The following is a 27349-nucleotide window of genomic DNA, read 5'->3' as shown; positions in this document are numbered from 1 at the left end:
TGGGTTTTCACCAGGTGCACTGGTTTCCTCCCACACTCGAAAGACGTACAGGTTTATAGGCTAATTAGCATCAGTAAATTGTAAATTGTCCCTAGTGTGTAGTATAGTGCTAATGTACAGGGTCGGCGTGAGCTCAGTGGGCTGAAGGGCCTTTTTCCGTGCTGTATCTCTAAACTAATCTAAGGTGAAACAATCAGGTGGGTGGTAACTCCCTCTGCGGGGTCTCTATAGAGCCGGCACTCATGGTTCTTTTGAAGTTTAAAACATACTAGACTGTGGGACCTGTTGGATCCCAGTCACCATGGGGGGTGTGTGGTGGGGGGGAGTGGGGTGCGAAGGAAGTGTGTATTTGGGCTGGAGGGGTTTGCGAGGGGGCGGGAAGACGAGGGATGTGGGGGGGAGGAGAGATGTGGTGTGGACGGGGAGGGGGGGATGTTGGTGGTGGTTTGGGGGAGGGGTATGTGTGCGGGGGAGTGGTGTGTGTGGAGGGGAGGTATGTGGACAGTGGAGTTGTGTGGGGAGGGGGATGTGGGCGGGGGGTTATGGGCAGAGGGTGTTGTGGAGGATGGGGTTTGTGGGTGAGGGAGGGGTTGGGGGAGGGGCGTTGTGTTGGGGGAGGGGGGGGTCGTGGGGGAGATAAGGGTGTCGTGGGGAGAGAAGGGTGTCGTGGGGAGAGGGGGGTCGTGGGGGAGAGGGCGGGGTGAGGTGTTGGGATGTGTATGGGAAGAGGGGTTGTGGAGGGGGTGTGTGAGAGGGGGGTTGAGGTGTGGGGGGGGAGGAGTGTGGGGCAGAGGGGGCAGTGTGGGGCGAAGGGAGCGGTGTGGGAGCAAAGGGGAGAGAGTTCGGAGAAAAGACGGTGGAAGAGCCATGGGGGTTTTGCGGTATTACGGGGGAGGGGGGCAGGAGCCAGCGAGGGGGACCAGAGGGGAAGGGGTTGGGGGTGCGATAGGGACTCCCAGCAGGTGCACGGCCATGGACTCAGCCACGCCTGCGGGTCATTATTCTACAGCGGGTGCCGGAAGGGGCGTTACCTTCATAGTGACTGACAGGCGGGAAGACCAATCTGCTGATCTCATGATTTTTTTAAACCTTCATAACGTTTCTAATATTCCACCGATCGGAACAAAACTTGGGGCGATTTGAGCAGAGCAGAATGGTGAGTAAGATGGCGAAAAAATCCAAGCAATATACAGTAGCGTTTTTGCGCAAATGTATTTACAACGAAGACCAGAGTAGTCAAGATGAGAGTTTTAGTAATAGTATAGAAGATATTCGTAACTTATCTGCCCTGCGGTCAACTTTACAAATGAGTCACTATTTTGTGGTGAACCTCCTCATAGAGAAGAGAAAACCCCAGTTTGATATTTCGAAGGATAGGGCTGAGGGAGAAACTTTTAATGTTTGAAAGTCTGAAGAAGGGTCTCGACCTGAAATATCACCAATTCCTTCTCTCCAGAGATGCTGCCTGTCCCGCTGAGTTATTACAGCTTTTTGTGTCTGTGTCACGTTTAGCGTTTCTTATCCTTGGAGTCTGCGGTCACCTTGGACTTCCTCCTGTTGGGTCTTCCACACCTCCTGTTGATGCTGGAAATACATTCCAGGCGCCACACCCGATCACTCTTGGCCTGAGGGTAAACTGCCTTCACATAGTGGCGGATCAGCCTCAGGCGCACTGGGTCCAGTTGCTTCTTGTAATACGCCCCCGAATGGTTGTACTGCAGCCTGAGGTTTTCGGACGTAAACAGCTCAGGGAAGATCCTGACCAGAAGCCGGGCGCTGAAGTTCCCGACAGACTGACTGTCCTCGACTATGTCCATTAGATCCTCAGTGGACAGTAGATACTTGGTGGCCACGCGGAAATCGACAGTGGGGATGTTGAGTTGGTGGAGGGGGACTTTACGGAAGTTTTGCTTGGAGCGTTCTGCCCGGTCTTGTGCTGCCTGTGGTTGTGGATGAACGGAGTCCCTCTTGGCCTGCTCTGACTGGGTTGCTGCAAGCATCTGCTCTTCCTTCACTCCGTCGCTGTAGGAGGTGGGCTTCTTTATGTCCAAGTGGTAGACGCGCCGTTGCGCCATGTCCCATCGACGGCAGCGTTCATTCAACTTGGGCACAAACTCTTGGTTCCAGGTCTTGTCGCATTTCGCCCTGGGGCAAATCAGCTGCACGTAGTGGCGGATGAGCTTGATCCTCACGGGGTCCAGTTGCTTCTTGCCCAGGGACCCGGTGCAGTTGTACTGCTGCCTCAGATTCTCCGGCGTGAAGAGCTTGGGGAAAAACTGCACTAACAGGCGGGAGGCAAAGTTGCCGAAGGACCGGCTGTTATCGTAGATGTTCTTCAACTGGTGTTTTTCGAGGATGTGTTGCGGGCAGGGCACTTCGAAGTCCGGAGGAGGTATCTCCAACGGTTTGATGTCCACAAGCCAGAAATTTGGCGTGGACCTTTCGAGGTCCTCTTGACTGCCCACCATTGAGGCATTGGAGGTCCCAATGCTCTGGTCCCTCTGCCTGTCCGAGTCACTGTCGTCAGAGTGGATGCACTCCAGCTCCTGGTCGAGCCGTCGCTCCACCAGCTCCGTCCATGCCTCCTCGTCCCGCACCTCGGGGTAGTAGATCTCACAGTATCTCCTCACCACCTGCATCTTCTGGGGGTCCAGGGCTAGCTTGCCCGGAGAGCCGCGGCAGCTGTACTGTGACGCCAAGCGCCTGGAGTCAAAGAGCTCCGGAAAGAGGCGGTGGAGGAGCAAGGCAGCAAATTCACCGGGCGACGAGGCCCCCTCTAGGTACTCACTGATCTCCTGGGCTTCCAGCACCAAGTCCGAGTTGACGCTGCTGGGGGAGTCCAAGGACAGGGCTTCCTCATGCGGGTTGTCCTCCACATAGCTGTTAGACTGGGCTTGCCCCATGTCATGGTCTTCCCAGTCGATGCTGACCACCTTGTAGTTCTGCTGACTGCTCTCCATCTCCCTCTGTGCCCAGAAGCTGTTGAAGAAGTCGTTGAGCTGCGGGAGGCAGTCCGCCCTCCACACGTCGCCATTCCCGCCCGACGGGTAGCAAACCTCCACGTAGTTTCGGATGAGCTGGAGGTGGAGGGTGTCCAGCTTCCTCTTGGGCGCGGCGCTGCACGCTCGGCAACGCACGTCAGCCTGGTCTTCGGCCAAGAGCTCCGGGAAGAGCTGGAGGAGCAGGCGGCAGGAGAGGTCCCCCGGGGATGAGCTCTGCTCCAAGAGTTGCTTCAGCTCACTGTTGTTCAGGCGGTACTTGGCCGGCGGTGGGAAGTCCAGCACCGACTCACCTGGGCTGACGTGCCTCCTGATGCGGTCCACCTCCAGCGACAGTAGGTCGATCTTGCTGTGGAGCTGGGTCATGGTGGAGTTCAGCGTGTTGAGGGTGAAGGACATCTTGTGGATCAGGGAGTAAGGGGTGGGCTCGGCTCCAGTGGCCTGGGGCGACAGGTTGCTAGAGTAGTTCTTGTGGCCGTCGGGCAGGTGGTGTTGTTGGAGGAGGCTGTTGGAGAAACCTCCATCAGTGGCCGACTGCTGCTCTCCCACAGTCTCGTCGTTCTCCAGCAACGGAGCACCGCTGGTTTCCCTCATCCTGCTTGTACCCTCCAGGAACCTCTGGGAAGAGCTGGAGCCCCTCAAACTGGCAAGCATGTCCTTGGGGAAATAACATGAAAAAGCTTCAATGAACCTCGACCTACACAATCTTCACGTTGCTAAACATTTTAACTCCACCTCCCATTCCCACACTGACCTTCCTGTTCTGGGCCTCCTCGACTGTCAGAGTGAGGCCCAGCGCAAACTGGAGGAACTGAATGACTCACGGCTTCTGGACTCGCAGTTCACTGACTCGCGTCTTCTGGACTCACAGTTCACTCACTCATGGCTTCTGGACTCACAGATCACTCACGGCTTCTGGGCTTACAGTTCATTCAGTCACGGCTTCTGGACTCATAGTTCACTCACGGCTTCTGGACTGACAGTGCACTCACTCTCGGTTTCTGGGCTCACAGTTCATTCAGTCCGGCTTCTGGACTCACAGTGCCGTCACTCATAGCTTCTGGACTCACAGTTCAATCATGGCTGCTGGACTCACAGATCACTGACACAGTTCACTGGCTCACGGCATCTGGACTCACAGTTCACTCAGTCATGACTTCTGGACTCACAGTTCACTTAGTCATGGATTCTGAACTCACAGCTTGAGGCAGGGCTGTCAGGGGCCGGTGGGTGAGGGGGGAGCGTCCTGCAGCCGGCGGTGGCCAGTGGGGGGCTTTCTGGAGTGCTACTATGGGTGTTGTGGGCCAAAGGGACTGGGTCCCAGAGGACTAGTATGGACATTGTGGGCCGAATGGATTCTTCGGCTAGTCCTGCAGCTGGGGATGGGGAGTCTTCAGTTGGGGGCCGTAGGGAGCGTTCTTTTCCTGGGGGTGGGGACGGCCTGGCAACGCCAGCCCCCGGCTCCCTCAATCCCCCAACTCTCACTCCTCAATTCCCCAGGATCTCGAGTTTGCAGCAATCGGGCAGGCTCCGCACTCCGGGCTGCCTCCGTGCAGCGGGCGGCTTCTGGACTCACAGTTCACTCAGTCACGGCATCTGGACTCACAGTTCACCGGCTCACGGCTTCTGGACTCACAGTTCACTCAGTCACGGCTTATGGACTCACAGATCACTCAGTCACGGCTTCTTAACTCACAGTTCACTCGGTCATGGCTGCTGGACTCACAGTTCACTCACTCACGGCTTCTGGACTCACAGTTCACTCACTCACGGCTTCTGGACTCACAGTTCACTCACTCACGACTTCTTGACTCACAGTTCACTCACTCACGGCTCCTGGACTCACAGTTCATTGCCTCATGGCTTCTGAACTCACAGTTCACTCAGTCACGGCTTCTGGACTTACAGTTCACTCACTCACGGCTTCTGGACTCACAGTTCCCTCACTCACGACTTCTGGACTCACAGTTCACTCATACATGGCTGCTGGACTTGACTCTCACTCACTCACGGCTTCTGAACTCACAGTTCACTCACTCACGGCTCGACTCAGTTTACTGACTCACGGCTTCTGGACTCGCAGTTCACTGACTCGCGTCTTCTGGACTCACAGTTCACTCACTCATGGCTTCTGGACTCACAGATCACTCACTCACGGCTTCTGGGCTTACAGTTCATTCAGTCACGGCTTCTGGACTCATAGTTCACTCACGGCTTCTGGACTGACAGTGCACTCACTCTCGGTTTCTGGGCTCACAGTTCATTCAGTCCGGCTTCTGCACTCACAGTGCCATCACTCATGGCTTCTGGACTCACAGTTCAATCATGGCTGCTGGACTCACAGATCACTGACACAGTTCACTGGCTCACGGCATCTGGACTCACAGTTCACTCAGTCATGACTTCTGGACTCACAGTTCACTTAGTGATGGATTCTGAACTCACAGTTAACTCAGTAACGGCTTCTGGACTCACAGTTTACTCAGTAACGGCTTTTGAACTCAGTTCTCTCAGTCGCGGCTTCTGGACTCACAGTTCACTCAGTCGCGGCTTCTGGACTCACAGTTCACTCACTCACGGTTTCTGAACACAGTTCACTCAGTCACGGATTCTGGACTAACATTTCACTCAGTCACGGCTTATGGACTCACAGATCACTCAGTCATGGCTTCTTAACTCACAGTTTACTTGGTCACAGCTTCTGGACTCACAGTTCACTCACTCACGGCTTCTGGACTCACAGTTCACTCACGGCTTCTGGACTCACAGTTCACTCACTCACGGTTTCTGGACACAGTTCACTCACTCACGGCTTTTGGACTCATAGTTCACTCACTTACGACTTCTGGACTCACAGTTCACTTAGTCATGGATTCTGAACTCACAGTTCACTCAGTAACGGCTTCTGGACTCACAGTTTACTCAGTAACGGCTTTTGAACTCACAGTTCTCTCAGTCACGGCTTCTGGACTCACAGTTCACTCATTCACGGTTTCTGGGCTCACAGTTCATTCAGTTATGGCTTCTGGACTCACAGTTCACTCACGGCTTCTGGACTCACAGTTCACTCACTCGCGGTTTCTGAACTCACAGTTCTCTCAGTCACGGCTTCTGGACTCAGTTCACTGACGGCTTCTGGACTCAGTTCATTGCCTCACGGCTTCTGGACTCACATTTCACTCACTCACGGCTTCTGGACTCACAGTTCACTCACTGATGGCTTCTGGACTCACAATTCATTCATTGATGGCTTCTGGACTCACAGTTCACTCACGGCTTCCGGACTGACAGTGCACTCACTCACGACTTTTGAACCCACAGTTCACACTCACAGCTTCTGGACTCAGAGTTCACTCACTCATGGTTTCTGGGCTCACAGTTCATTCAGTCACGGCTTCTGGACTCACAGTTCACTCATGACTCCTGGACTCACAGTTCACTCAATCACAGCTTCTGGACTCACAGTTCACTCAGTAACGGCTTCTGAACCTACAGTGCACTCAGTCATGGCTTCTGGACTCACAGTTCACACTCACGGCTTCTGGACTCAACGTTCACTCAGGGCTTCTGGACTCACAGTTCTCACAGTCAGGGCTTCTGGACTCACAGTTCACTGACACACGGCCTCTGGGCTCATAGTTCACTCAGTCACGGCTCTGGACTCATAGTTCACTCAATCATGGCTCCTGGACTCACAGTTCACTCACTCACGGCTTCTGGACTCACAGTTCACTGACTCACAGTTCACACAGTCACGGCTTCTGGACTCACAGTTCAGTCACGGCATCTGGACTCACAGTTCACTCACTCATGGCTCCTGGATTCAAAGTTCATTAACTCACAGGCTCATGGTCTTACAGTTCACTCACTCATGGCTTCTAGATTCACAGTTCACTGACTCACGGCTTCTGTACTCACAGTTCACTGACTCACAGCTTTTCGACTCACAGTTCACACAGTCACGGCTTCTGGACTCACAGTTCACAGTCACGGCTTCTGGACTCACAGTTCACTCACTCATGGCTTCTGGACTCACAGAGCACTCACTCACGGCTTCTGGACTCACAGAGCACTCACTCACGGCTTCTGGACTCACAGAGCACTCACTCATGGCTTCTGGACTCACAGTTCACTCACGGCTTCTGGACTCACAGTTCACTAACTCACAGCTTCTGGGCTTACAGTTCACTGACTCACGGCATCTAGACTCACAGTTCACTCAGTCACGGCTTCTGGACTCACAGTTCACTCAGTAACGGCTTCTGAAGCTACAGTTCACTCAGTAACGGCTTCTGAACCTACAGTTCACTCAGTCATGGCTTCTGGACCCACAGTTCACTCATGGCTCCTGGACTCACAGTTCACTGACTCAAGGCTTCTGGACTCACAGTTCTCACAGTCAGGGCTTCTGGACTCACAGTTCACTGACTCACGGCCTCTGTACTCACAGTTCACTCACTCACGGCTTCTGGACTCATAGTTCACTCATTCACGGCTCCTGGACACAGTTCACTCACTCACGGCATCTGGACTCACAGTTCACTGACTCACAGTTCACACAGTCACGGCTTCTGGACTCACAGTTCACAGTCACGGCTTCTGGACTCACAGTTCACGGCTCCTGGACTCACAGTTCACTCACTCACGGCTTCTGGACTCACAGTTCACGGAATCAAGGCTTCTGGACTCACAGTTCTCATTCACGGCTTCTGAACTCACAGTTCACTGACTCACAGCTTTTCGACTCACAGTTCACACAGTCACGGCATCTGGACTCACAGTTCACTCACTCACTCACGGCTTCTGGACTCACAGTTCACTGACTCACAGCTTCTGGACTGACAGTTCACTCAGTCACGGCTTCTGGACTCACAGTTCACTCACTCACGGCTTCTGGACTCACAGTTCACTCACGCACGGTTTCTGAACTCACAGTTCACTCAGTCACGGATTCTGGACTCACAGTTCACTGACTCAGGGCTTCTCGACTCACAGTTCTCACCGTCACGGCTTCTGGACTCACAGTTCACTCACTCACGGTTTCTGGGCTCACAGTTCATTCAGTTATGGCTTATGGGCTCACAGTTCACTCACAGCTTCTGGACTGACAGTGCACTCACTCACGACTTTTGGACTCACAGTTCACTCACTCACGGTTTCTGGGCTCACAGTTCATTCAGTCACGGCTTCTGGACTCACAGTTCACTGACTCACGGCCTCTGTACTCACAGTTCACTCACTCACGGCTTCTGGACTCATAGTTCACTCATTCACGGCTCCTGGACACAGTTCACTCACTCACGGCATCTGGACTCACAGTTCACTGACTCACAGTTCACACAGTCACGGCTTCTGGACTCACAGTTCACAGTCACGGCTTCTGGACTCACAGTTCACGGCTCCTGGACTCACAGTTCACTCACTCACGGCTTCTGGACTCACAGTTCACGGAATCAAGGCTTCTGGACTCACAGTTCTCATTCACGGCTTCTGAACTCACAGTTCACTGACTCACAGCTTTTCGACTCACAGTTCACACAGTCACGGCATCTGGACTCACAGTTCACTCACTCACTCACGGCTTCTGGACTCACAGTTCACTGACTCACAGCTTCTGGACTGACAGTTCACTCAGTCACGGCTTCTGGACTCACAGTTCACTCACTCACGGCTTCTGGACTCACAGTTCACTCACGCACGGTTTCTGAACTCACAGTTCACTCAGTCACGGATTCTGGACTCACAGTTCACTGACTCAGGGCTTCTCGACTCACAGTTCTCACCGTCACGGCTTCTGGACTCACAGTTCACTCACTCACGGTTTCTGGGCTCACAGTTCATTCAGTTATGGCTTATGGGCTCACAGTTCACTCACAGCTTCTGGACTGACAGTGCACTCACTCACGACTTTTGGACTCACAGTTCACTCACTCACGGTTTCTGGGCTCACAGTTCATTCAGTCACGGCTTCTAAATTCACAGTTCACTCATGGCTCCTGGACTCACATTCACTCAATCACAGCTTCTGGACTCACAGTTCACTGGCTCACGGCGTCTGGACTCACAGTGCACGCACTCATGGCTCCTGGACTTAAAATTCACTCACTCACGGCTCATGGACTCACAGTTCACTGACTCACAGCTTTTCGACTCACAGTTCACTCACTCACAGCTTCTGGACTCACAGTTCACGTACACAGGGCTTCTGGACTCACAGTTCTCATTCACGGCTTCCAGACTCACAGTTCACTGACTCACGGCTTCTGAACTCACAGTTCACTCAGTCATGGATTCTGGACACAACAGTTCACTGACTCAGGGCTTCTGGACTTACAGTTCTCACAGTCAGGGCTTCTAGACTCACAGTTCACTCACGGCTCCTGGACTCACAGTTCACTCACTCACCGCTTCTGGACTCAGTTTTCGGACTCAGGGCTTGTGGACTCACAATTCTCATTAGCGGCTTCTGGACTCACAGTTCACTGACTCAAGGCTTCTGGACTCACAGCTTTTCGACTCACAGTTCACACAGTCACGGCTTCTGGACTCACAGTTCACTCAGTCACGGCTTCTGGGCTCACAGTTCACTCAGTCACGGCTTCTGGACTCACAGTTCACTCAGTCATGGCTTCTGGACTCACAGTGCACTCACTCATGGCTCCTGGACTCACAGTTCACTCACAGCTTCTGGACTCACAGTTCACTCATTCACAGCTTCTGAACTCACAGTTCACTGACTCACATCTTCTGGACTCACAGTTCACACAGTCACGACTTCTGGACTCACAGTTCACTCAGTCACTGCTTCTGGGCTCACAGTTCACAGTAACAGCTTCTGAACTCACAGTTCACTCAGTCACGGCTTCTGGACTCACAGTTCACTCACTCACGGGTTCTGGACACACAGTTCACTCACACGGCTTCTGGACAGTTCACTCACTCACGGTTTCTGAACTCACAGTTCACTCAGTCACGGATTCTGGACTCAACAGTTCACTGACTCAGGGCTTCTGGACTCAGTTCTCACAGTCAGGGCTTCTGGACTTACAGTTCACTGACACACGGCCTTTGGACTCACAGTTCTCTCAGTCACGGCTTCTGGGCTCACAGTTCACTGACTCACAGCTTCTGGACTCAGTTCATTGCCTCAAGGCTTCTGGACTCACACTTCACTCATTCATGGCTTCTGGACTTACAGTTCATTCACTGACGGCTTCTGCACACAGCTTCTGGACACACAGTTCACTCCCTCACGGCTGCTGGACTCGACTCTCTCTCACTCACGGTTTCTGGACTCACAGTTCACTCACTCACGGCTTCTGGACACAGTTCACTCAGTCACGGCTTATGGACTCAAAGTTCACTCACTCGACTTTGTGACTCACAGCTCACTCACTCACGGCTGCAGGACTCGACTTTCACTCGCGGCTTACGGGCTGACTGACTCACGCCCGACGTCTGGACTCACGCCCGGCCTCCGCGGTTATATTCTCCTCGCCCCAGTGATTGACAGCCGCTGCCGGAAGGAGCGTTACCTTCATTGTGACTGACAGGCGAGAAGACCAATCTGCTGATCTCACGATTTATAAACCTTCATAACATTTGTAATATTCCACCGATCGGAACAAAACCTGGTGCACTTGGAGCAGAGGAGAACGGTGAGTAAGGTGGTGAAAAAAATCCTTGCGATATATGGTAACGTTTTTGCGCAAATTTAAAAACGTAAACTCGAAGAGGACAAGATGACAGTTTTAGTACAGATTTCTCCAACTTCATGTAATCCTTGCTTTCCCTCTCTCTCCATCCTAGTTCTCCGACGTTTGACTGTCTCCTGATTAAATTTAATGTTTGTATCCCTCGTTGTCACCTTCCCTTAGCTAACAATGATCTATTCTACATCTTATTTGAGCTTCATCCCCTTTGATCTCAGGTTTTCACACGTCTCCCCTGGCTCTCAGTCTGAAAGGTCTCGACCTGAAACGTCACCCATTCATACTCTCCAGAGATGCTGCCTGTCCCGCTGAGTTACACCAGTATTTTGTGTCTATCTTCGGTATGAATATTGATTTCTTGAATTTCAAATAACCCTTGCATTCCCTCTCACTCCGTCTCTGCCCCACCCTAGTCATCTTGCTAGTTTCACTGCTGTCCTGCTTAGTTTCACTGTTCCTACCCCCTCGTTATCACCTTCTCCACAGCCAACAATAGACCATTGTGGGCTCCACCTTTTCTTGATCATCCTTGATGGCTTTGATTTGTTCTTTTCATACGTACCCGAAACGTCACCTATTCCTTCCTTTCCTTTATCATCATTACTTTTTTGCATATCTTTGATTCATTATTCTTTATCTCTCCACATCACCATCTATATCTCTCATTTCCCTTATCCCTAACCAGTCTGAAGAAGGGGCTCGAGCCGAAACGTCACCCATTCCTTCTCTCCAGAGATACTGCTTGTCCCGCCGAGTTACTCCAGCATTTTGTGTCTATCTTCTCATACGTGCAGCCACTGCTTCCCAATATTCACTAAAGCTTGACGCAAAATGGTGGAGTAACTCAGCGGGACAGGCAGAGTCTAGAGATATGGAAGAGTAAGATGTGAAAAGGACAGATCAAAGCAGATGCTGCTCAAGGAAATGTACAATGGTCATTGTTGGCTGAGGGGAAGGTGACAACGTGGCAAACAAACAGTAAAATTAATCAGAAGGATAGTGAAACTAGTCAGAGAACTAGGGTCAGGAGGGATGGAGAGAGAGGGAAGGCAAGGCTTGTATGAAGTTAGCAGTCATTATTCATACCGCTGGGCTGTAATATGAAGTGCTGTTCCTCCAATTTGCATTTGGCCTGGAAGAGTATATAAGGTCTGCTATATGATTTTACCATTGTACGCAAAACAAAGCATTTCAATGTACCCAAGTACATGTGACAATAAAGTATAATTGAATCATTGATTATATTTAATCGTCACAGCCGCATAAAAAAGACTTGGGTAGAGCAGATGTAAAGAGGAATAGATTATGTGGGACCCGTTGAGTCCCGAGAGGGCTGGTCCCGCAACACAATATTCCACCTCTCCACCAATTTCAATATTGCTGGCCAGTGGGGGGGGGGGGGGGGGGGAGGCTTTCTGGAGCACTAGTATGGATGTTGTGGGCCGAAGGGACTGATTTCCAGAGGGCTAGTATGGAGATTGTGGGCCGAATGGATTCTTGGGCTGGCAGCTTAGTCACTCAGGCCTGGAGGGCTGGCAGCTCAGTCACTCAGGCCTGGTGGGCTGGCAGCTCAGTCACTCAGGCCTGGTGGGCTTGCAGCTCAGACACTGCCAGAAATTCTGCCCAAAACAGGTGAGAGACTCAATGAGAGAGAGAAGGGGGAGAGGGTGGAGAATCAACTTTAGACATTTTTCATCTTTTTCTGCAGATCACAGCAATGAAGGAAGAAAGTCTATCCTGACCTGGATCTCACATGGAGCAAATGAAGGTAGGGAGAAAAATACTGGGGTGAGGTTTAATACTTGCAGGGGGAATACTTACCGATGGGCCAAAGAGACCCCTGGGCTAGTACAGGTCTGATGGGCCAAAGGGGCTCTTCTAAAAAAAAAGAAAAGAGTGAAATCTCAGTGAAAGGCACTCTTTCTGGACTTTTTCTGGCCTGGCACGGGCCTTTTGGGGCAAAATGCTCCTCCTGGGCTAATACGGGCATTTTAGACAGAAGTGACTAGTTTCTCGGCTAATAGGGGCCTTGTGGGCCGATATTTGTGGTTTCAGGCAGGCCAAACAACTCATTTAATTTAATTTCCAATTGCATTGCAGTTTCAAGCACAGGGCAAGACGAATAGCACATTGCATTTTCATTTCACTTCCATTGCCATTGCAGTTTCAAGCACAGGGCAGGCCAAGCTAAACATCTGATTGCATTTTCACTTAATTTCCATTGCACTTTCAAGCACAGGGCAGGCTCAAGCCAAACAGCTCATTGCATTTTCACTTCATTTCCATTGCCATTGCACTTTCAAGCACAGGGCAGGCTCAAGCCAAACAGCTGATTGCATTTTTACTACATTTCCATTGCAGTTACAAGCACATGGCAGGCTCAAGCTAAACAGTTGATTGCATTTTCACTTCACTTCCATTGCCATTGCACTTTCAAGCACAGGGCAGGCTCCAGCCAAACAGCTCATTGGATTTTCACTTCATTTCCATTGCCATTGCAGTTTCAAGCACAAGGCAGGCCAAACAAATTATTTCATTTTCATTAAGGGCTAACAAATCATTTATTGTACAGTACATTGCATACTCAGTGTTCCGTAGTTTCCCAGCTCAGACAGAGAGTCGTGACCTCTCCCTCGCCATCTTGCAGACAGATTGAGCCACACCCACACTTCCGGGTCTTACAGACCCTCCCCCCTCCCATCAGAAGGGGCGTGCCTTCATGGCAGTGATTGACAGGAGAGAGAATCTCAAGATTCTTTAACCACTAATAAGTCATTTATTTTTCATCAATGGGAAAAATCCTTGGGGCCTGCACAGGGGAGGACTCTGAGTAAGATGGCCAAAAAATCACAGCCATATGTGGTAGCGTTATTTCTAAAATCAAAGCACAGTGCAAACAGGTGAAGATGAGACTTAATTATATAGATGTTTCCACTAGTGAGAGAATCTAGGACTAGAGGTCATAGCCCAAGAATTAAACGACGTGCCTTTTGAAAGGAGATGAGGAATTTCTTTAGTCAGACGGTGGTGAATCTGTGAATTCATTGCCGCAGACGGCTGTGGAGGACGTCAATGGGTATTTTTAAGGCAAGGTTTGACATATTCGTGAGTAGTGCGGGTGTCAGGGGTTATGGGGAGAAGGCAGGAGAATGGGGTTGAGAGGTAGAGATAGATCAGCCATGATTGAATGGCAGAGTAGACTTGATGAGCTGAATGACCTAATTCTGCCCTGTGTCTTATGAACATGAGAAAGTAACAAATACCAGTGAAATAAAGAACTGCAGATGCTGGTTATCAAACAAAACACACAAAGTGCTGGAGTAACTCCATGCGTCAACCAGCATCACTGAAGGACATGGAGAGGTGATGTTTCGGGTCGGGACCCTTCCAACTGATTATGGTAGGGGAATGAAAGCTGGAAGAGAGGTGATGGCAGGACAAATTCTGGCAAATAATAGGAAGATAGTGCATTTGTTTGTGTCAAAGAACATTAAGACTAAAAGATCTTTGTTTGGTAAAGTCTTAGAGGTGCTGTCTGTGTGGAGTTTCCACGTTCACCCCGTGACAATGTGTGTTTTCTCCGGGTGCTCCCACACTTCAATGACGTACAGGTTTGTAGGTTAATTTAGTTTTGGTTAAATTGTCTCCATTGTGTAGGATAGTGCTGGTGTACGGGGTGATCGCTGGTCGGTGCAGACTCGGTGGCCAGAGGGCCTGTCTCCCTGCTGTATCTCTAATAGAAACCATGGAGAGCTGACCATTTGGGTCGGGACCCTTCATCAGACTGATTGTTTAGTTTAGGTTAGTTTAGAGATACAGCGCAAATCCACACCAACCAGCGATCCCCGTACATTAGCACCACATTACACACTAGGGACAATTTATAATCTTTAACAAAGCCAATTAATCTACAAACCTGTACGTCTTTGGAGTGTGGGAGGAAACCGGAGATCCCGGAGAAAACCCATGCGGTCACAGGGAGAATGTACAAACTCCGTATAGGCAGAACCAGTAGTCAGGATGGAACCCGGGTCTCCGATGCTGTGAGGCAGCAACTCTACCGCTGCACCATCGTGACGCCCATGTTTGCAGTGATTGTGGTGGGGCAATAAAAGATGGAAGAGACGAGGCCAGGACAAAGTCAGGCAAGTGATAGGTGGATGCTGCATTTGTTCGTGTCAAAGAGCATTAAGATTAAAATAACTTTGTACGGTTAAGCTAGATTGCAGTGTGGATGACATTACCTCACAGTTAAGTCTTCTCCATTTATAGATGATGGGGCTTTCATGGTCCATGGTCGTCTCACCAAACCCATTGTGTATCTGCTTCCGTTTTAGTGCGTTGGGTACAATGCTGTTTTCTGCAGCTGTGTCTGGGCTAAAACCACCCTCATCTTCATCATCTTCCATCTTTACTTCGGTCTTGACCACCTCAATATTGACGTTTGTTACTGCAAGAGAGAGAGAGAGAGACAGACAGTCAGACAGACAGACAGAAAGCACCAGTCTATTATTCTGATCATTCCACTATAAGGGCGGCACGGTGGCGCAGCAGTAGAGTTGCTGCCTTACAGTGCCAGAGTCCCAGGTTTGATTCTGACTACGGGTGCTGTCAGTACGGAGTTTGTACATTTTTCCTGTGACCCTAGTGGGTTTTCTCCAAACTCTTCGGTTTCCTCCCACACTCCAAAGATGTACAGATTTGTAGGTTAATTGGCTTGGTGTAAATGTAAATTGTCCCTGGTGTAGGTAGGATAGTTTTAACGTGCGGGGATTCCTGGTTGGCGCGGACCCGATGGGCCGAAGGGCCTGTTTCCACGCTGTATCTCTAAACTAAACTATAACATGCATTGATTTCTCAGTTATATCCATTATTCAATTCAGATTTCACTTCATACTGATGCCTCGTAGGAAGGCTACAGTGGAGGCTTCTGGATAGTTGAGCTTAGTTTATTGTCACGTGTACCGAGGTACAGTGAAAAGCTTTTTTGTTGCGTACCATCCAGTCAGGGGAAAGACTATACATGATTACAATCGATCCATTTACAGTGTAGTCACACTGAGAAAGTTTGTTTCTTAAAAGCAGATAGCAACAAAATTGTTAAAGGTAAAACCATGGCAATCTTTAATCAAATCGTCAGACGGGAGTGGCGATGTACAATGAGCACAAACGTTGCTCAGTGCTTCTCGGGCTCCCACTTACAGAACAAAGAAGAGTTAGCTCAATTATACTTTTTTCTTATCAGTAAAACACTCCTACCAAGTCTGAATATGGCATGACTGAAAGATTTTGTAGCCTTTCACAATATAGGAAAACTGGGTCCAAATCAGCTCATCCAATAACAAGTTGTTACTTATCTCTGGGGCGTCAGCTTTTAAAAAATTAATCTTGGCTTCTTTATGGCCTTGGAAAAGAAGCACATGTTATTACTACAGGCTGCCATCTTAATGTCTTTATTGAAAAGACAACCTGTCCTCCATATTGTGTTCCATATAATTTACAATGTAATTCAGACTAGGCACCGAGCCATTCTTTTGTTCTACTAGTCCATGCTTTTGTAGAAGAACAACTCCATTTTAGATTTGACTATTAGATTTGACTATTAGCTCTTTCAACACAACATGGAAACAGACCCTTCGGCCCAAATTGCCCACACCAACCAACATGCCTCAGGTGCTGTCTGTATGGAGTTTGTACATTCTCCAAGTGACCTGTGTGGGTTTTCTCCAGGAGCTCTGGTTTCCTGCCACACTTCAAAGATGTTTGTAGTTAACTACATGTTTGTAGGTTAATTGTCTTCGGTAAAGATTGTAAATTGTCCCTACCTCTCAGGTTCCTATTACGAGCTGCCAGAGGAGGTAGTTGAGACAGGGACTATCGCAACGTTTAAGAAACAATTAGACAGTATTGGAGGGATATGGGCCAAACGCAGGCAGATGGGACCAGTGTGGATGGGACATGTTGGTCGGTGTGGGCAAGTTGGGCTGAAGGGCCTGTTTCCACGATGTATGACTCTATGCAAAATAAAGCTTTTCACTTTACCTCATGACACTGGACAATAATAAACCTAAAGCCAGTACAAAGAAAGACTAATGTAACTGCATGTTACTTTGAGCTCTGACAAATAAAAGGAGTCTGAAAATAAAGCCATTCATGTCTCTGCCTCATAATCCATGCCCACACATTACCGAGTCTCTCTCAATGAGAATATCTGCACCTCACGCTGCCTTGGCAAGGCCAGCAGCATAATCAAGGATGATTCGCACCCTGACCACTCCCCTCTCCCATTGGGCAAAAGGTGTAGAAGTGTGACAACACACACCTCCAGATTCAGGGACAGTTTCTTCCCAGCTGTTATCAGACAACTGAACCATCCTATCAGCAACTGAGAGCAGTCCTGAGCTATTATCTACCCCATTGAAGACCCTCGGACTATCTTTGATCGGACTTTACTGGCTTTACTTTGCACTAAATATTATTCATGTTATTCACTTCAACATGTATCTGTACACTATGGATGGTTTAATTGTAATCATGTATAGTCTTTCCGCTGACTGGTTAGCAGGCAACAGAAGCTTTTCAGTGTACCTCACTACACGTGACAATAAACTAAACTCATTATTCTCCTTATCTAAAAACAAAGTGTGTAAAGGGATTTACCAGTGTTTCCATTTTCCAATTCTTCATCCTTACTGACTGAAGGGTTTAGACCTCTGAACGGTGTTCTGATTTCACTCTCATCATCCTTTTCTGTGCTGTTCATTGTAAACCTGCAATAAAGAATTCCACAGATAAACGACAACTCCGTAACTCCTTGGTCAATTTGTCCCTTCCCACCCAAACCACCCCCTCCCCTGGTACTTTGCCTTGCAACCGCAGGAAATGCTACACTTGTCCCTTTACCTCCCCCCTTGACTCCATCCAAGGACCTAAGCCAGGGGTGGAGAACCTTATCATGTTGGAATACCGCATGTAATCTAATAAGGCCGCATCCAAGAAACTTCAATTAGATATACATCAAAATGTACATTATTTTGTAAAAATCTAACTACTATGTACTAACTTCAAGTAAATGAAAACATTTTGTTGATTCTAAAGTTAACTAAACTTTTAATGAGTTTGTTATGACTGCCTTTTGTGGGAAAGCATTTGAAAATTTGGTTGCTACATGGAGGTACGCAGTTTCAGCTGATCTTCTAGATGGGTATCCGTCATTTGTGACCTTAAGGGCGTCTTGATTTGGGTTAGGTCGGAGAATGTAGGTTCTCAGCAATGTGGTTGAAAAACAAGTAAGCATTTTTCATGCATGTTGCCGAAGACGTGGGTATTCTACTGCATTTTCCCATATTTTAATCGGATCTTTCTTTGCGTCAAATAAGGACTTTAAAATGTAATCTTCTGAGAGCTCAATCAATTCCATTTGTAGTTCATTAGGAGCCTTGGATACAACAACTAGGTGAGGTTGAAATGCTAATTTGAGTGTGATGTCATGATTCTCAAAGTCTGAAGTTTTCATTGTATTCATTCATTAATAAGTCTATAACAGCTGCGTATTCTTCAAATGATTTACAAGAATCCTCCTGCTCATCAATGACCTTCGCTAACTGGGGAAAATGTTCATCCGAAATTTCATTTTGAAGAAGTTTTGAAAAAAGATAGCTTTTTTCGAAATGCTTGTATTTTTTTCCACATATTAGTTTTGCCTTGCAAAGAAACATTCAAGTCGTTTTGCTTTGACATGATATCACAGAGAAATGCAGTATTTCTATAGAAATCTTCTTTCAATAATTCACATGGCTGATTCTATTCTTCATGAAATTTAACTATGTTCTCGCAGATAAAAAATGTTGCTAACACCTGTCCCTGCGATAGCCAACGCACTTTACAATGATACTGCAAATCCACACTCTATGCCTCATCGTCCAATTTTAGCTTATTACGAAACTGACGATGCCACGTTGCATTTGCACGAATATAGTTAACAGTACTTATAACTTGTTGCAAAGTGTCACTTACAATTAGCACAGAGATTTTGCTGATGTAAGGTACAATGAAAATAAATGAGTATCTGGATCTGATAATACCTTTTTTGTCTGTGCAATAAACCCTTCATGTTTTCCTGTCATGGAAGGTGCACCGTCTGTACATACACTCACTAAATTAACCAAATCCACTCCAACTTCACGACATTTATCTTGAAAGTTGTTGAAGAAATCTATTCCTTGTTCTACCCGTAAGAGTGCCCAAAGCGAGTAACTCTTCGTAGCAAAGAAAATCTTCTGTTTCGGCCCGAATGAAGTATAAAACCTGCGCTGAGTCAGTAGTATCAGTTGATTCATCCAAAGCGATCGATTAATATATATTTTCCTTTTGGAGTATTGCGTGAAGTTGTTCTGTTACATTGAGGGCTAATTCATGCTGCCGATCATCTTGAAAGGGGCAGTTGTTTGCACTTTGAAACCTATCGAGGTCTAAGCATCCTACAACTGCGACTATGTATTCTTTTACGATTTCTACATCGCTAAATGGCTTCCCTTTTTTCCACGCATATATAAGCTACTTTATGTTAAGCAACAGTAGCATTATTTCCGGGTCTTACTGCTGCTTGAAATAACTGCTTTTGCTTTTCATCTTTTAATTTCTGCAATGCAACCTTTCGCACCTCACTCTCGAATTTGAAATATTTGTGGTTCTTATGAGTGGCATAATGCTGATGAGCATTGAATTTCTTCAATGTTGATATTGCAGTATCACAAAGCTAGCAAATCGTCTTATTTTTAACAGAAACAAGATAACATTGTAGTTCTCATTCCCAATCCTCATTAAAAACTCTTTTTTCTTCCCTCAGCGTTCTCTTGGTTTTCTTTGACATGATGGGCTGTTAGTCAGACAGAATTAAAAAAAAATAGTTGAACAAATAGGCTGCTTAACTGTAAAGAAGTGTTATCAACACACTGAGACTTTACTTATTTTATTCATACTGTGGCATTACAGAGAGCACTAGCTGTACGTGGTCTGTCACGGAAACTAGAGAGCGATATGTGGGTGGGGAGGTTGTAATTATACTTGTGATATGGGGAGTGGTTAGTAGTGATGAGGTAACTATATTAAGGGTCACATGCATATATCATCTACATCCTTCCCCTTGGAAATGAAAGACAAACAAAGTAGTGACAGGGCGACCACGTCTCATGCGCTAGAAATGGTTAAGCAACATCGCCATAGCGGACAGGCGGCTTGACAACACGTCCCGACCGGGTTCGCATCTCGCCATCTCCCCTCCCTGCAGGAACAAGTGGAGGCAGTACGGCAACAGGTGCAGACGGCCGAACTGGAACAGGGGAGCCGGGAGGGGACGGAGAAGACAAGGGTAGAAGGGCATGAGGGGATGCGGGGCTCGCAGTGGACTGCGCGCGGGCAGGCGAGGGAGGGTGAACCAGAGGAGGATCGGACGGATAGAGCTGGGAGGGTAGAGACCGTGGCATGCGAGGAGCGATGGGCCGAGCATCGCCTGGAGGCTGAAATTGCAGCGGGGGAGCAAAAGGATCTGCGGGTGGTGGTCGCGGCTCGTTGACGAGGCGCAGATGTTGGCGGGACCGGCGGTAGATGGTTCCTGCATGGTCGACGAGATAGGACCAAGGCGACCCAGCAGAGGCGACTACGGTAGCGAGCCGGGAGTGACCGGTGGGGGTCTGCATGCGGACAACCTGACCAGGGAAAAGGCGCGGCAGGGGGCGGCAGGACTTGTCATGGGAACGTTTTTCTGGACATCGCGCTTAAAGGCAATGCGCTCCTGAACAGCAGCGGGCTTGAGGACAGAGGGGATGAGTGAGCGCTGGGCCACCGGGATCGGAGGTCTGGTAGTGCGAGACATGAGCCGCTGAGCAGGGGAGCCCATGGCAGGGATATGTTGCGAAGGTTGAGGAGGGCTAGAAAGAAGTCAGAGTTGGACAAACGACATTGTTCCAGTAAGTTCTTTGCACTACGAACGGCGCGCTCGGCCAGACCGTTGCTTTGCGGGTACTCAGGGCTGCTGGTGAAGTGGCGGAAGTTCCAGCTGGTTGCGAAAGCCCTAAACTCGGAGCTCGTGAATTGGCTGCCGTTGTCCGACTGCAGGCTGGCCGGGGTGCCAAAGGTAGAGAAATGGCGGCGCAGCTTATCGACAATGGCCTAAGAGGTGAGGGGAGTGCAGCTGGTCAACCTCGAACCAGTTGGAGTAGGAGTCGACAAGTACCAGGAAGTGTTTGCCTCACCACTCGAAAATGTCAGTGGCAACCGCCATCCAGGGCAGTTCGGGTGCAGGCTGCTGCAGAAGCGGCTGTCGTTGCTGGTGGGGGGCGAGACTGTTGCAGGTGGAACACGAGGAGACCCTCTCCCGGATGTATTGAGCCATACCAGGCCAGTAGAACTGGCTCTGGGCGTGAGACAAGGTGGCTTCAGCCCCAGTATGACCGTTATGAGCGGCCTGAAAATAGTGGTCGTGCAGAGCAGCAGGCACCACCACCTTGTGTCCTTTCACGACCACGCCGTCGTGGAGTACGAGCTCATCACGGACCAGGAAGTAGGGCACGGCGCCAGCCGGCAGAGCGGAACAACGGTCGGGCCAGCCCTGCTGGATGATGGCAGCAAGCTGTTGCAGGGCAGGATCATCGGCAGTGTGCTCGACCAGGGACTTCATCTGCTGTGAAGGGACAATATTGACATTGAGCACCATCAGGTCAGACATTTCATAGGGGTGGCGATCGGTGGATGTTAGCGGGGCGCGGGATAGCGTGTCGGCCACGAACATGTCTTTGCCTTTTCGGAAAACGACGTTGAAAGTGAAACGCTGGAGCTGCAGCATCATGCGCTGCAGTCGGGATGAGGCAACATGGATCGACTTGTTGAGGATGGTGACAAGCGGCTGGTGATCTGTTTCAATGGTGAAAGTGTTGCATAGTATATAGTCCTTGAATTTGGAGCAGGCAAACACCACGGCCAGTAGTTCCTTTTCGATCTGTGCGTAGTGCTGTTCGGCAGGGGTCATGGTACGGGACGCGTAGGAGACTGGCAGTTGCAGGCCGTCATGGAGCTGTAGACAAGCGGCACCGAGCCCGAACTGAGAGGCGTCGCAGGTGATAATAATGGGACGTTGCAGGTCAAAAAATTTAAGTGTGGGGGTACTGATCAGCTTGGACTTAAGGATGTCGAAAGCTTTTTGGTGTTGAGGGAACCAAGCCCAGGCCGTGTCCTTCTTTATCAAATCCATCAGGGGTGCACTCAGCTCGCTGAGGTCGGGGATGAACTTCCCCAGGTAGTTTACCATGCCCAGGAAATGTTGCAGGCTGGGCACATCAGTGGGTGATGACATCTCGGAGATGGCAGCCGTTTTCTGTGGGTTGGGTTTCAGCCCTGAGGCTGTGAATACATGTCCAACATATGTGACCTCGGGGACGCGGAATCGGCACTTCTTGGGGTTGAGTTTCAAGTTGATCTTCTGGGCCCGGTCTAGGACTTGGCGGAGGTTGAAATCGTGCTCAGCGACATCCTTACCGTAGACCAGGATGTCGTCAACGATGATGGCACACGGTAGACCGGCAAACAGTTGCTCCATTGTCCGTTGGAACACCTCGCTGGCAGAGTTGATTCCGAATGGCATTCGGAGGAACTTAAATCTGCCGAAGGGGGTGCTGAAAGTTGTCAGGTTGGAGGAATGCTCGTCAAGCGGTATCTGCCAGAAGGAGCTCTTGGCATCGAGGACAGAAAAGATTGTGGCCGGACCAACCTGTGCAGCGACGTCCTCTACTGTTCTCATGGGGTAGTGCGGGCGTTTGATGGCAAGGTTTAGGTCTTTGGGGTTGATGCAAATGCGTATTTCGCTTTTGTCCTTTTTCGCGGCAACAACCATGGTGGAGACCCACTTGGTGGGTTCGCTGACCGCCTTTAGGATGCCCATTTTTACCATGCTGTGCAGCGTCGATTCTACTTTGTCCTTCATGGCGAAGGAAACACGGTGTGGCGCACGGACCACTGGCTCGACCTTGCGGTCGACTACAATCTTGTAGTTGTAGGGCAGCTTGCCCAGCTCTTCATCAAAGCGGTCAGGATATTCAGTCAACGGGTCCATTAGGGCTTGCACCTTGTGGATGTCACGGTGGAAGGAGACCAGGCCCAAGTCCTGGCATGCTTGGTTGCCCAACAGGGTAATGCAGTTGGAATCGAGAAGATAGAAAGTGAGGGGCCGAGAGGTCTCCAGTATCTTGCAGCGCAGTTGCCTTTCCCACAGGAACAAGAACCCCTCCCCCGTATGCGTGCAAAGTGGAGCGATCAGAAGTAACTTGCTCATTAGACCTAATCTTATTGAAGAGGATTGTTGACATAACATTCGCAACAGCTCCGGTATCTAACTTCGCGGTGAAGGTCGAGTTGTTCACAGTTACACGAACTGAAGGGTCTGTTATCACTGCAGGTGCATCCAACACAGAAAAAATGCTGGTCTCCCCCTGAGAGGACCCAGATTCAGATACAGGGAGTTCGTTGAGATGGTACTGGGAACCGAGCTCGCTATCAGTTTGCTCCAAGTTGTTTAACATACGCCTTGGAGCAGCAGGAGGCTTCCCACGGGAACGGCAGGCAGCAGAAAAATGGTTTAGTTTCTTGCAGTAATTGCACGTTTTGCCCAAAGCAGGGCATACATTGTACTGATGAGTGGCAAAGTTACAATTGGGGCACCTTAGCTGGGTACGTCCCCCGGGAGCAGTGCCGGACCTCGGGGGTCGTGGCGGGGTAGGGTTCTGCCAAGGGCGGGTAACGCTGGCAAAGTTAATGTCCTGATCAGCCGGAGACACTGCCGAAGTGACGGCTTCGGCTAAACGGCAGGCATGCATAGCCTCGTTAAAAGACAGGTCGGGCTTGCGCAAAAGTTCAGCCCTTAGCTTTTCATCACGGAGACCGTAAACCAGAAGGTCCCTGGTCCAATTGCAGGCATCCCACTTCTGACACCATGTAAAGATTAGTTATCAACACACTGTGACTTTACTTCTTTTATTCATACTGTGGCATTACAGAGAGCACTAGCTGTACGTGGTCTGTCACGAAACTAGAGAGCGATATGTGGGTGGGGAGGTTGTAATTATACTTGTGATATAGGGAGTGGTTAGTAGTGATGAGGTAACTATATTAAGGGTCACATGCATATATCATCTACATTAACTATTCTCAAATTCAACTTCAAACGGAAAGCCACGTGCACCACTATCAAAAGTTGATAATACTGAAGACATTTTCCCTCTCGTCAACCAGCCTCAGGCAGTGGTGGCACTAGTCAGGCAGGGAGGTTAACGTACATTCTAGAGTCGCATTAGAACTAAATCATGAGCATAACAGGTGTTAAAATAGCCCTCATGACACTAATTGTGGCCGTCAGTCGGGGAGGATTATTTTGTTGAATCTTCTTTTATTCTTTGGTATTTTAAATACGTTCATTTTAAGATTAAAATAAAAATAATAAAAGATGAACAAAAACATATTAATAAAAAATAAAAGGATTTGTCCTACAAAATTTGGATTCATTCAAAAGGCCGCATTTAACGGCCTAGAAGGCCGCAGGTTTCCCATCCCTGGTCTAAGTTGTCTTTCCAGGTGCAGCAGAGGTTCACCTGCACGCCCTACGTGTCAGCTGCTCTACATCGGTGAGACCAAGCGTAGGCTTGGCGATCACTTCGCCCAACACCTCCGCTCGGTTCGCATTAACCAACCTGATCTCTCGGTGGCTCAGCACTTCAACTCCCCCTCCCATTCCGAATCTGACCTTTCTGGCCTAGGCCTCCTCCATGGCCACAGTGAGGCCCACCTAAATTGGACTTCTCCAATTTCAGGTAGTCCTTGCTTTCTCCCTCTTTCCCCACCCCTTCCCAGCTCTCCCTCAGCCCACTGTCTCCACCTCTTCCTTTCTTCTTCCCGCCCCTCCGCCTCCACATCAATCTGAATAAGGGTCTCGACCCGAAACGTCACCTATTCCTTCACTCCATAGATGCTGCCTCTCCCGCTGAGTTTCTCCAGCATTTTTGTCTACCTTCGATTTTTCCTGCAGTTCCTTCTTAAACACTCGGTTTAGTTGAGTTTATTGTCAGGTGTACCGAGATACAGTGAAAAGCTTTTGTTGTGTGCTAACCAGCCAGCGGAAAGACAATACATGATTCCAATCGAGCCGTCCGCAGCGCCATATCAAACGTGCTTGAAAAAGCTCAATCAAACTCTTCAGATTAAAAATCAACACAGTCTTGGTGGCGCAGCGGTAGACTTGCTGCCTTATAGAACCAGAGACCCGGGTTCCATCCTGAGTATGGGTGCTCTCTGTACGGAGTTTGTACATTCCCCCCGAGACCACGTGGGTTTTCTCCGGGTACTCTGGTTTCCTTCCACACTCCAAAGACATGCGGGTTTGTAGGTTAATTGGCTTTGGTAAAGATTGTAAATTGTTCCTAGTGTGTAGGATAGTGTTAGTGTGCGAGGATCGCTGTTTTGCGCGGACTCGGTGGGCCACAGGGCCTGTTTCTTCGCTGTATGTCTAAACTATACTAAACAGCCCTAAATTTTCCACATGGAAACTCTTCAGAAATTGGTTTCCGGAGGATAACTCACTCCTTGAGTAACTTAGCCAAGAGAGTAAACTGACTCTTGGTCAACCTTTAATCAACTAAAATGAAAATGCTGTTGTTTCTTGAACTCAGGCGGCGTGGTGGCAGTTTAATAAATAAATAACTAAACAAATAGGCAATGGGTGCAGGAGTAGGCCATTCGGCCCATAAATAAATAGATAAATAAATAAATAAAGACAGATAAATAAATAGGTCGTTTGATCAATCAATAAATGGATAGATAAACAAATGAGTTATATTGTTCTTTTGAAACTTTTTTATTTTGAGGGAAAACTTTATTTTCACTCATCAACATATGTTGGTGCCTGTGTTTGGGTTTGTGCGTGTCTGTGTATTCCTGTGTGTTGTCTGTATATGTGTGCGTGCTTATGCGAGTGTATGTATGTGTTTATGCAGTGTGTGTGTGAATGTGTGTGTTTAAGCGAGTGTGTTTGTGTGAATGTGTGTGTTTATGCGTGTGTGTGAATGTGTGTGAATGTGTGTTTATGCGAGTGTGTGTGTGAATGTGAGTGTGTGAATGTGTGTGTGTGTGTTTATGCGAGTGTGTGTGTGTGTGTGTGTGTGTGAGTGTGTGTGTGTGTGAGTGTGTGTGTTTATGCGAGTGTGTGTTTATGCGAGTGTGTGTGTGTGTGTGTGTTTACGCGAGTGTGTGTGTGTGAATGTGTGTGTGTTTATGCGAGTGTGTGTTTATGCGAGTGTGTGTGTGTGAATGTGTGTGTGGCCTTTCATGCGACGTGCTGGGGGCGGGCTGGTTTAGTGACCGCCCCGACTGGCAGCGGGAGAGGGGGAGAGAAAGAGAGGGGGCTCCGCTATAAGGTCTTTGGGAGGAATAGAGGAGATAGTTACACCATGTGCCCGACGGTAGCGCCAAGGCTGTCTGCCCGGGGTAGAGGGAGCGTGAGGGGGAGGTGAGAGTGAGTGAGAGGGTGAGGGGGAGTGAGCCGACTGCACTGTGATCACAAACTGATGGCAGGAGCGGGTGAAATGCGAAGGGAAGCCGATGCCGTGACACGTAGTGCGTGGCGCCATGAGGCTGCGGGACGTGTCGTTGGTCGCACACAATCCTCTGTCTCTGGCCCCTGAAAGGTGCATCGGAGCGGGGCCGACACTTACCTGCTGCACACCTGTCCCACAGTGGGTGGGTGAGGACGGGCGGGCGGGAGCTCCCTGTAGCGCAGCGATCACTGTCTCTGTGTTTCTCTCTTTCTCTCTGCCTGTTTTTTTTCTCCGTGGTTTCCGCTCCGTGATGTAGCTTTGTGTCATTTCCGCAGCCTTGGGAGGGAGGGAAGAAGTGAGAGAATGGGGGGGGGGGGGGGGGGAGTGAGAGAAAGGTGGAGAGTCAAGAGTGTTTTATTGTTATTTGTCCCAGATAGAACTGTGAAATTCTTACTTGCTGCAGTACAACAGAATATGTAAATATATTGTTCACAGTGTACACATAGTACACTGTGAACAATATAATAAACGAGAAAATAAAAGTTCAGTGTGTGTATACACATACTCACAAGTATACACACATATATATAGAAACAAACATAGAAAATAGGTGCAAGAGTAGACCATTCGGCCCTTCGATATGATCATGGCTGATCATCCAACTCAGTATCCTGTATCTGCCTTCTCTCCATACCCCCTGATCCCTTTAGCCACAAGGGCCACATCTAACTCCATCTTAAATATAGCCAATGAACTGGCCTCAACTACCTTCTGTGGCAGAGAGTTCCAGAGATTCACCACTCTCTGTGTGAAAAATGTTTTTCTCAACTCGGTCCTAAAGGATTTCCCCTTTATCCTTAAACTGTGACCCCTTGTCCTGGACTTCCCCAACATCGGGAACAATCTTCCTGCATCTAGCCTGTCCAACCCCTTAAGAATTTTGTAAGTTTCTATAAGATCCCCCCTCAATCTTCTAAATTCTAGCGAGTACAAGCCGAGTCTATCCAGTCTTTCTTCATATGAAAGTCCTGACATCCCAGGAATCAGTCTGGTGAACCTTCTC

General features: G+C 49.1%; 1 protein-coding gene across 1 annotated transcript; it reads right to left on the bottom strand.

Annotated features, from left to right (window-relative positions):
* Positions 1–1193: 1193 nt before the first annotated feature.
* Positions 1194–26470, bottom strand: LOC116973671 (BEN domain-containing protein 3-like). Its single transcript, XM_033021951.1, has 5 exons — positions 26458–26470; positions 19374–19379; positions 17372–17481; positions 14956–15161; positions 1194–3656 (listed from the first exon to the last, which is right to left on the bottom strand). The coding sequence occupies exons 3-5, from the start codon at positions 17472–17474 to the stop codon at positions 1509–1511; spliced, it is 2457 nt and encodes an 818-aa protein (XP_032877842.1). The 5' UTR covers positions 17475–17481; positions 19374–19379; positions 26458–26470; the 3' UTR covers positions 1194–1508.
* Positions 26471–27349: the final 879 nt, after the last annotated feature.

The sequence above is a fragment of the Amblyraja radiata genome, chromosome 5, assembly GCF_010909765.2.
Source record: "Amblyraja radiata isolate CabotCenter1 chromosome 5, sAmbRad1.1.pri, whole genome shotgun sequence".
NCBI lineage: Eukaryota > Metazoa > Chordata > Chondrichthyes > Rajiformes > Rajidae > Amblyraja > Amblyraja radiata.
The sequence above is the reverse complement of the archived record's forward strand: the minus strand, read 5'-3'. Positions and strand labels throughout refer to the sequence as shown.

Excerpts from the sequence above, each read along its gene's own strand:
- LOC116973671 (XM_033021951.1), bottom strand. The coding sequence starts at position 17,474 with ATGAACAGCACAGAAAAGGATGATGAGAGTGAAATCAGAACACCGTTC. Across the intron at positions 15,162-17,371 it reads ATTGGAAAATGGAAACACTG|TAACAAACGTCAATATTGAG; the intron begins GTAAATCCCTTT and ends TCTCTCTTGCAG. Across the intron at positions 3,657-14,955 it reads GGAGAAGACTTAACTGTGAG|GACATGCTTGCCAGTTTGAG; the intron begins GTAATGTCATCC and ends TATTTCCCCAAG.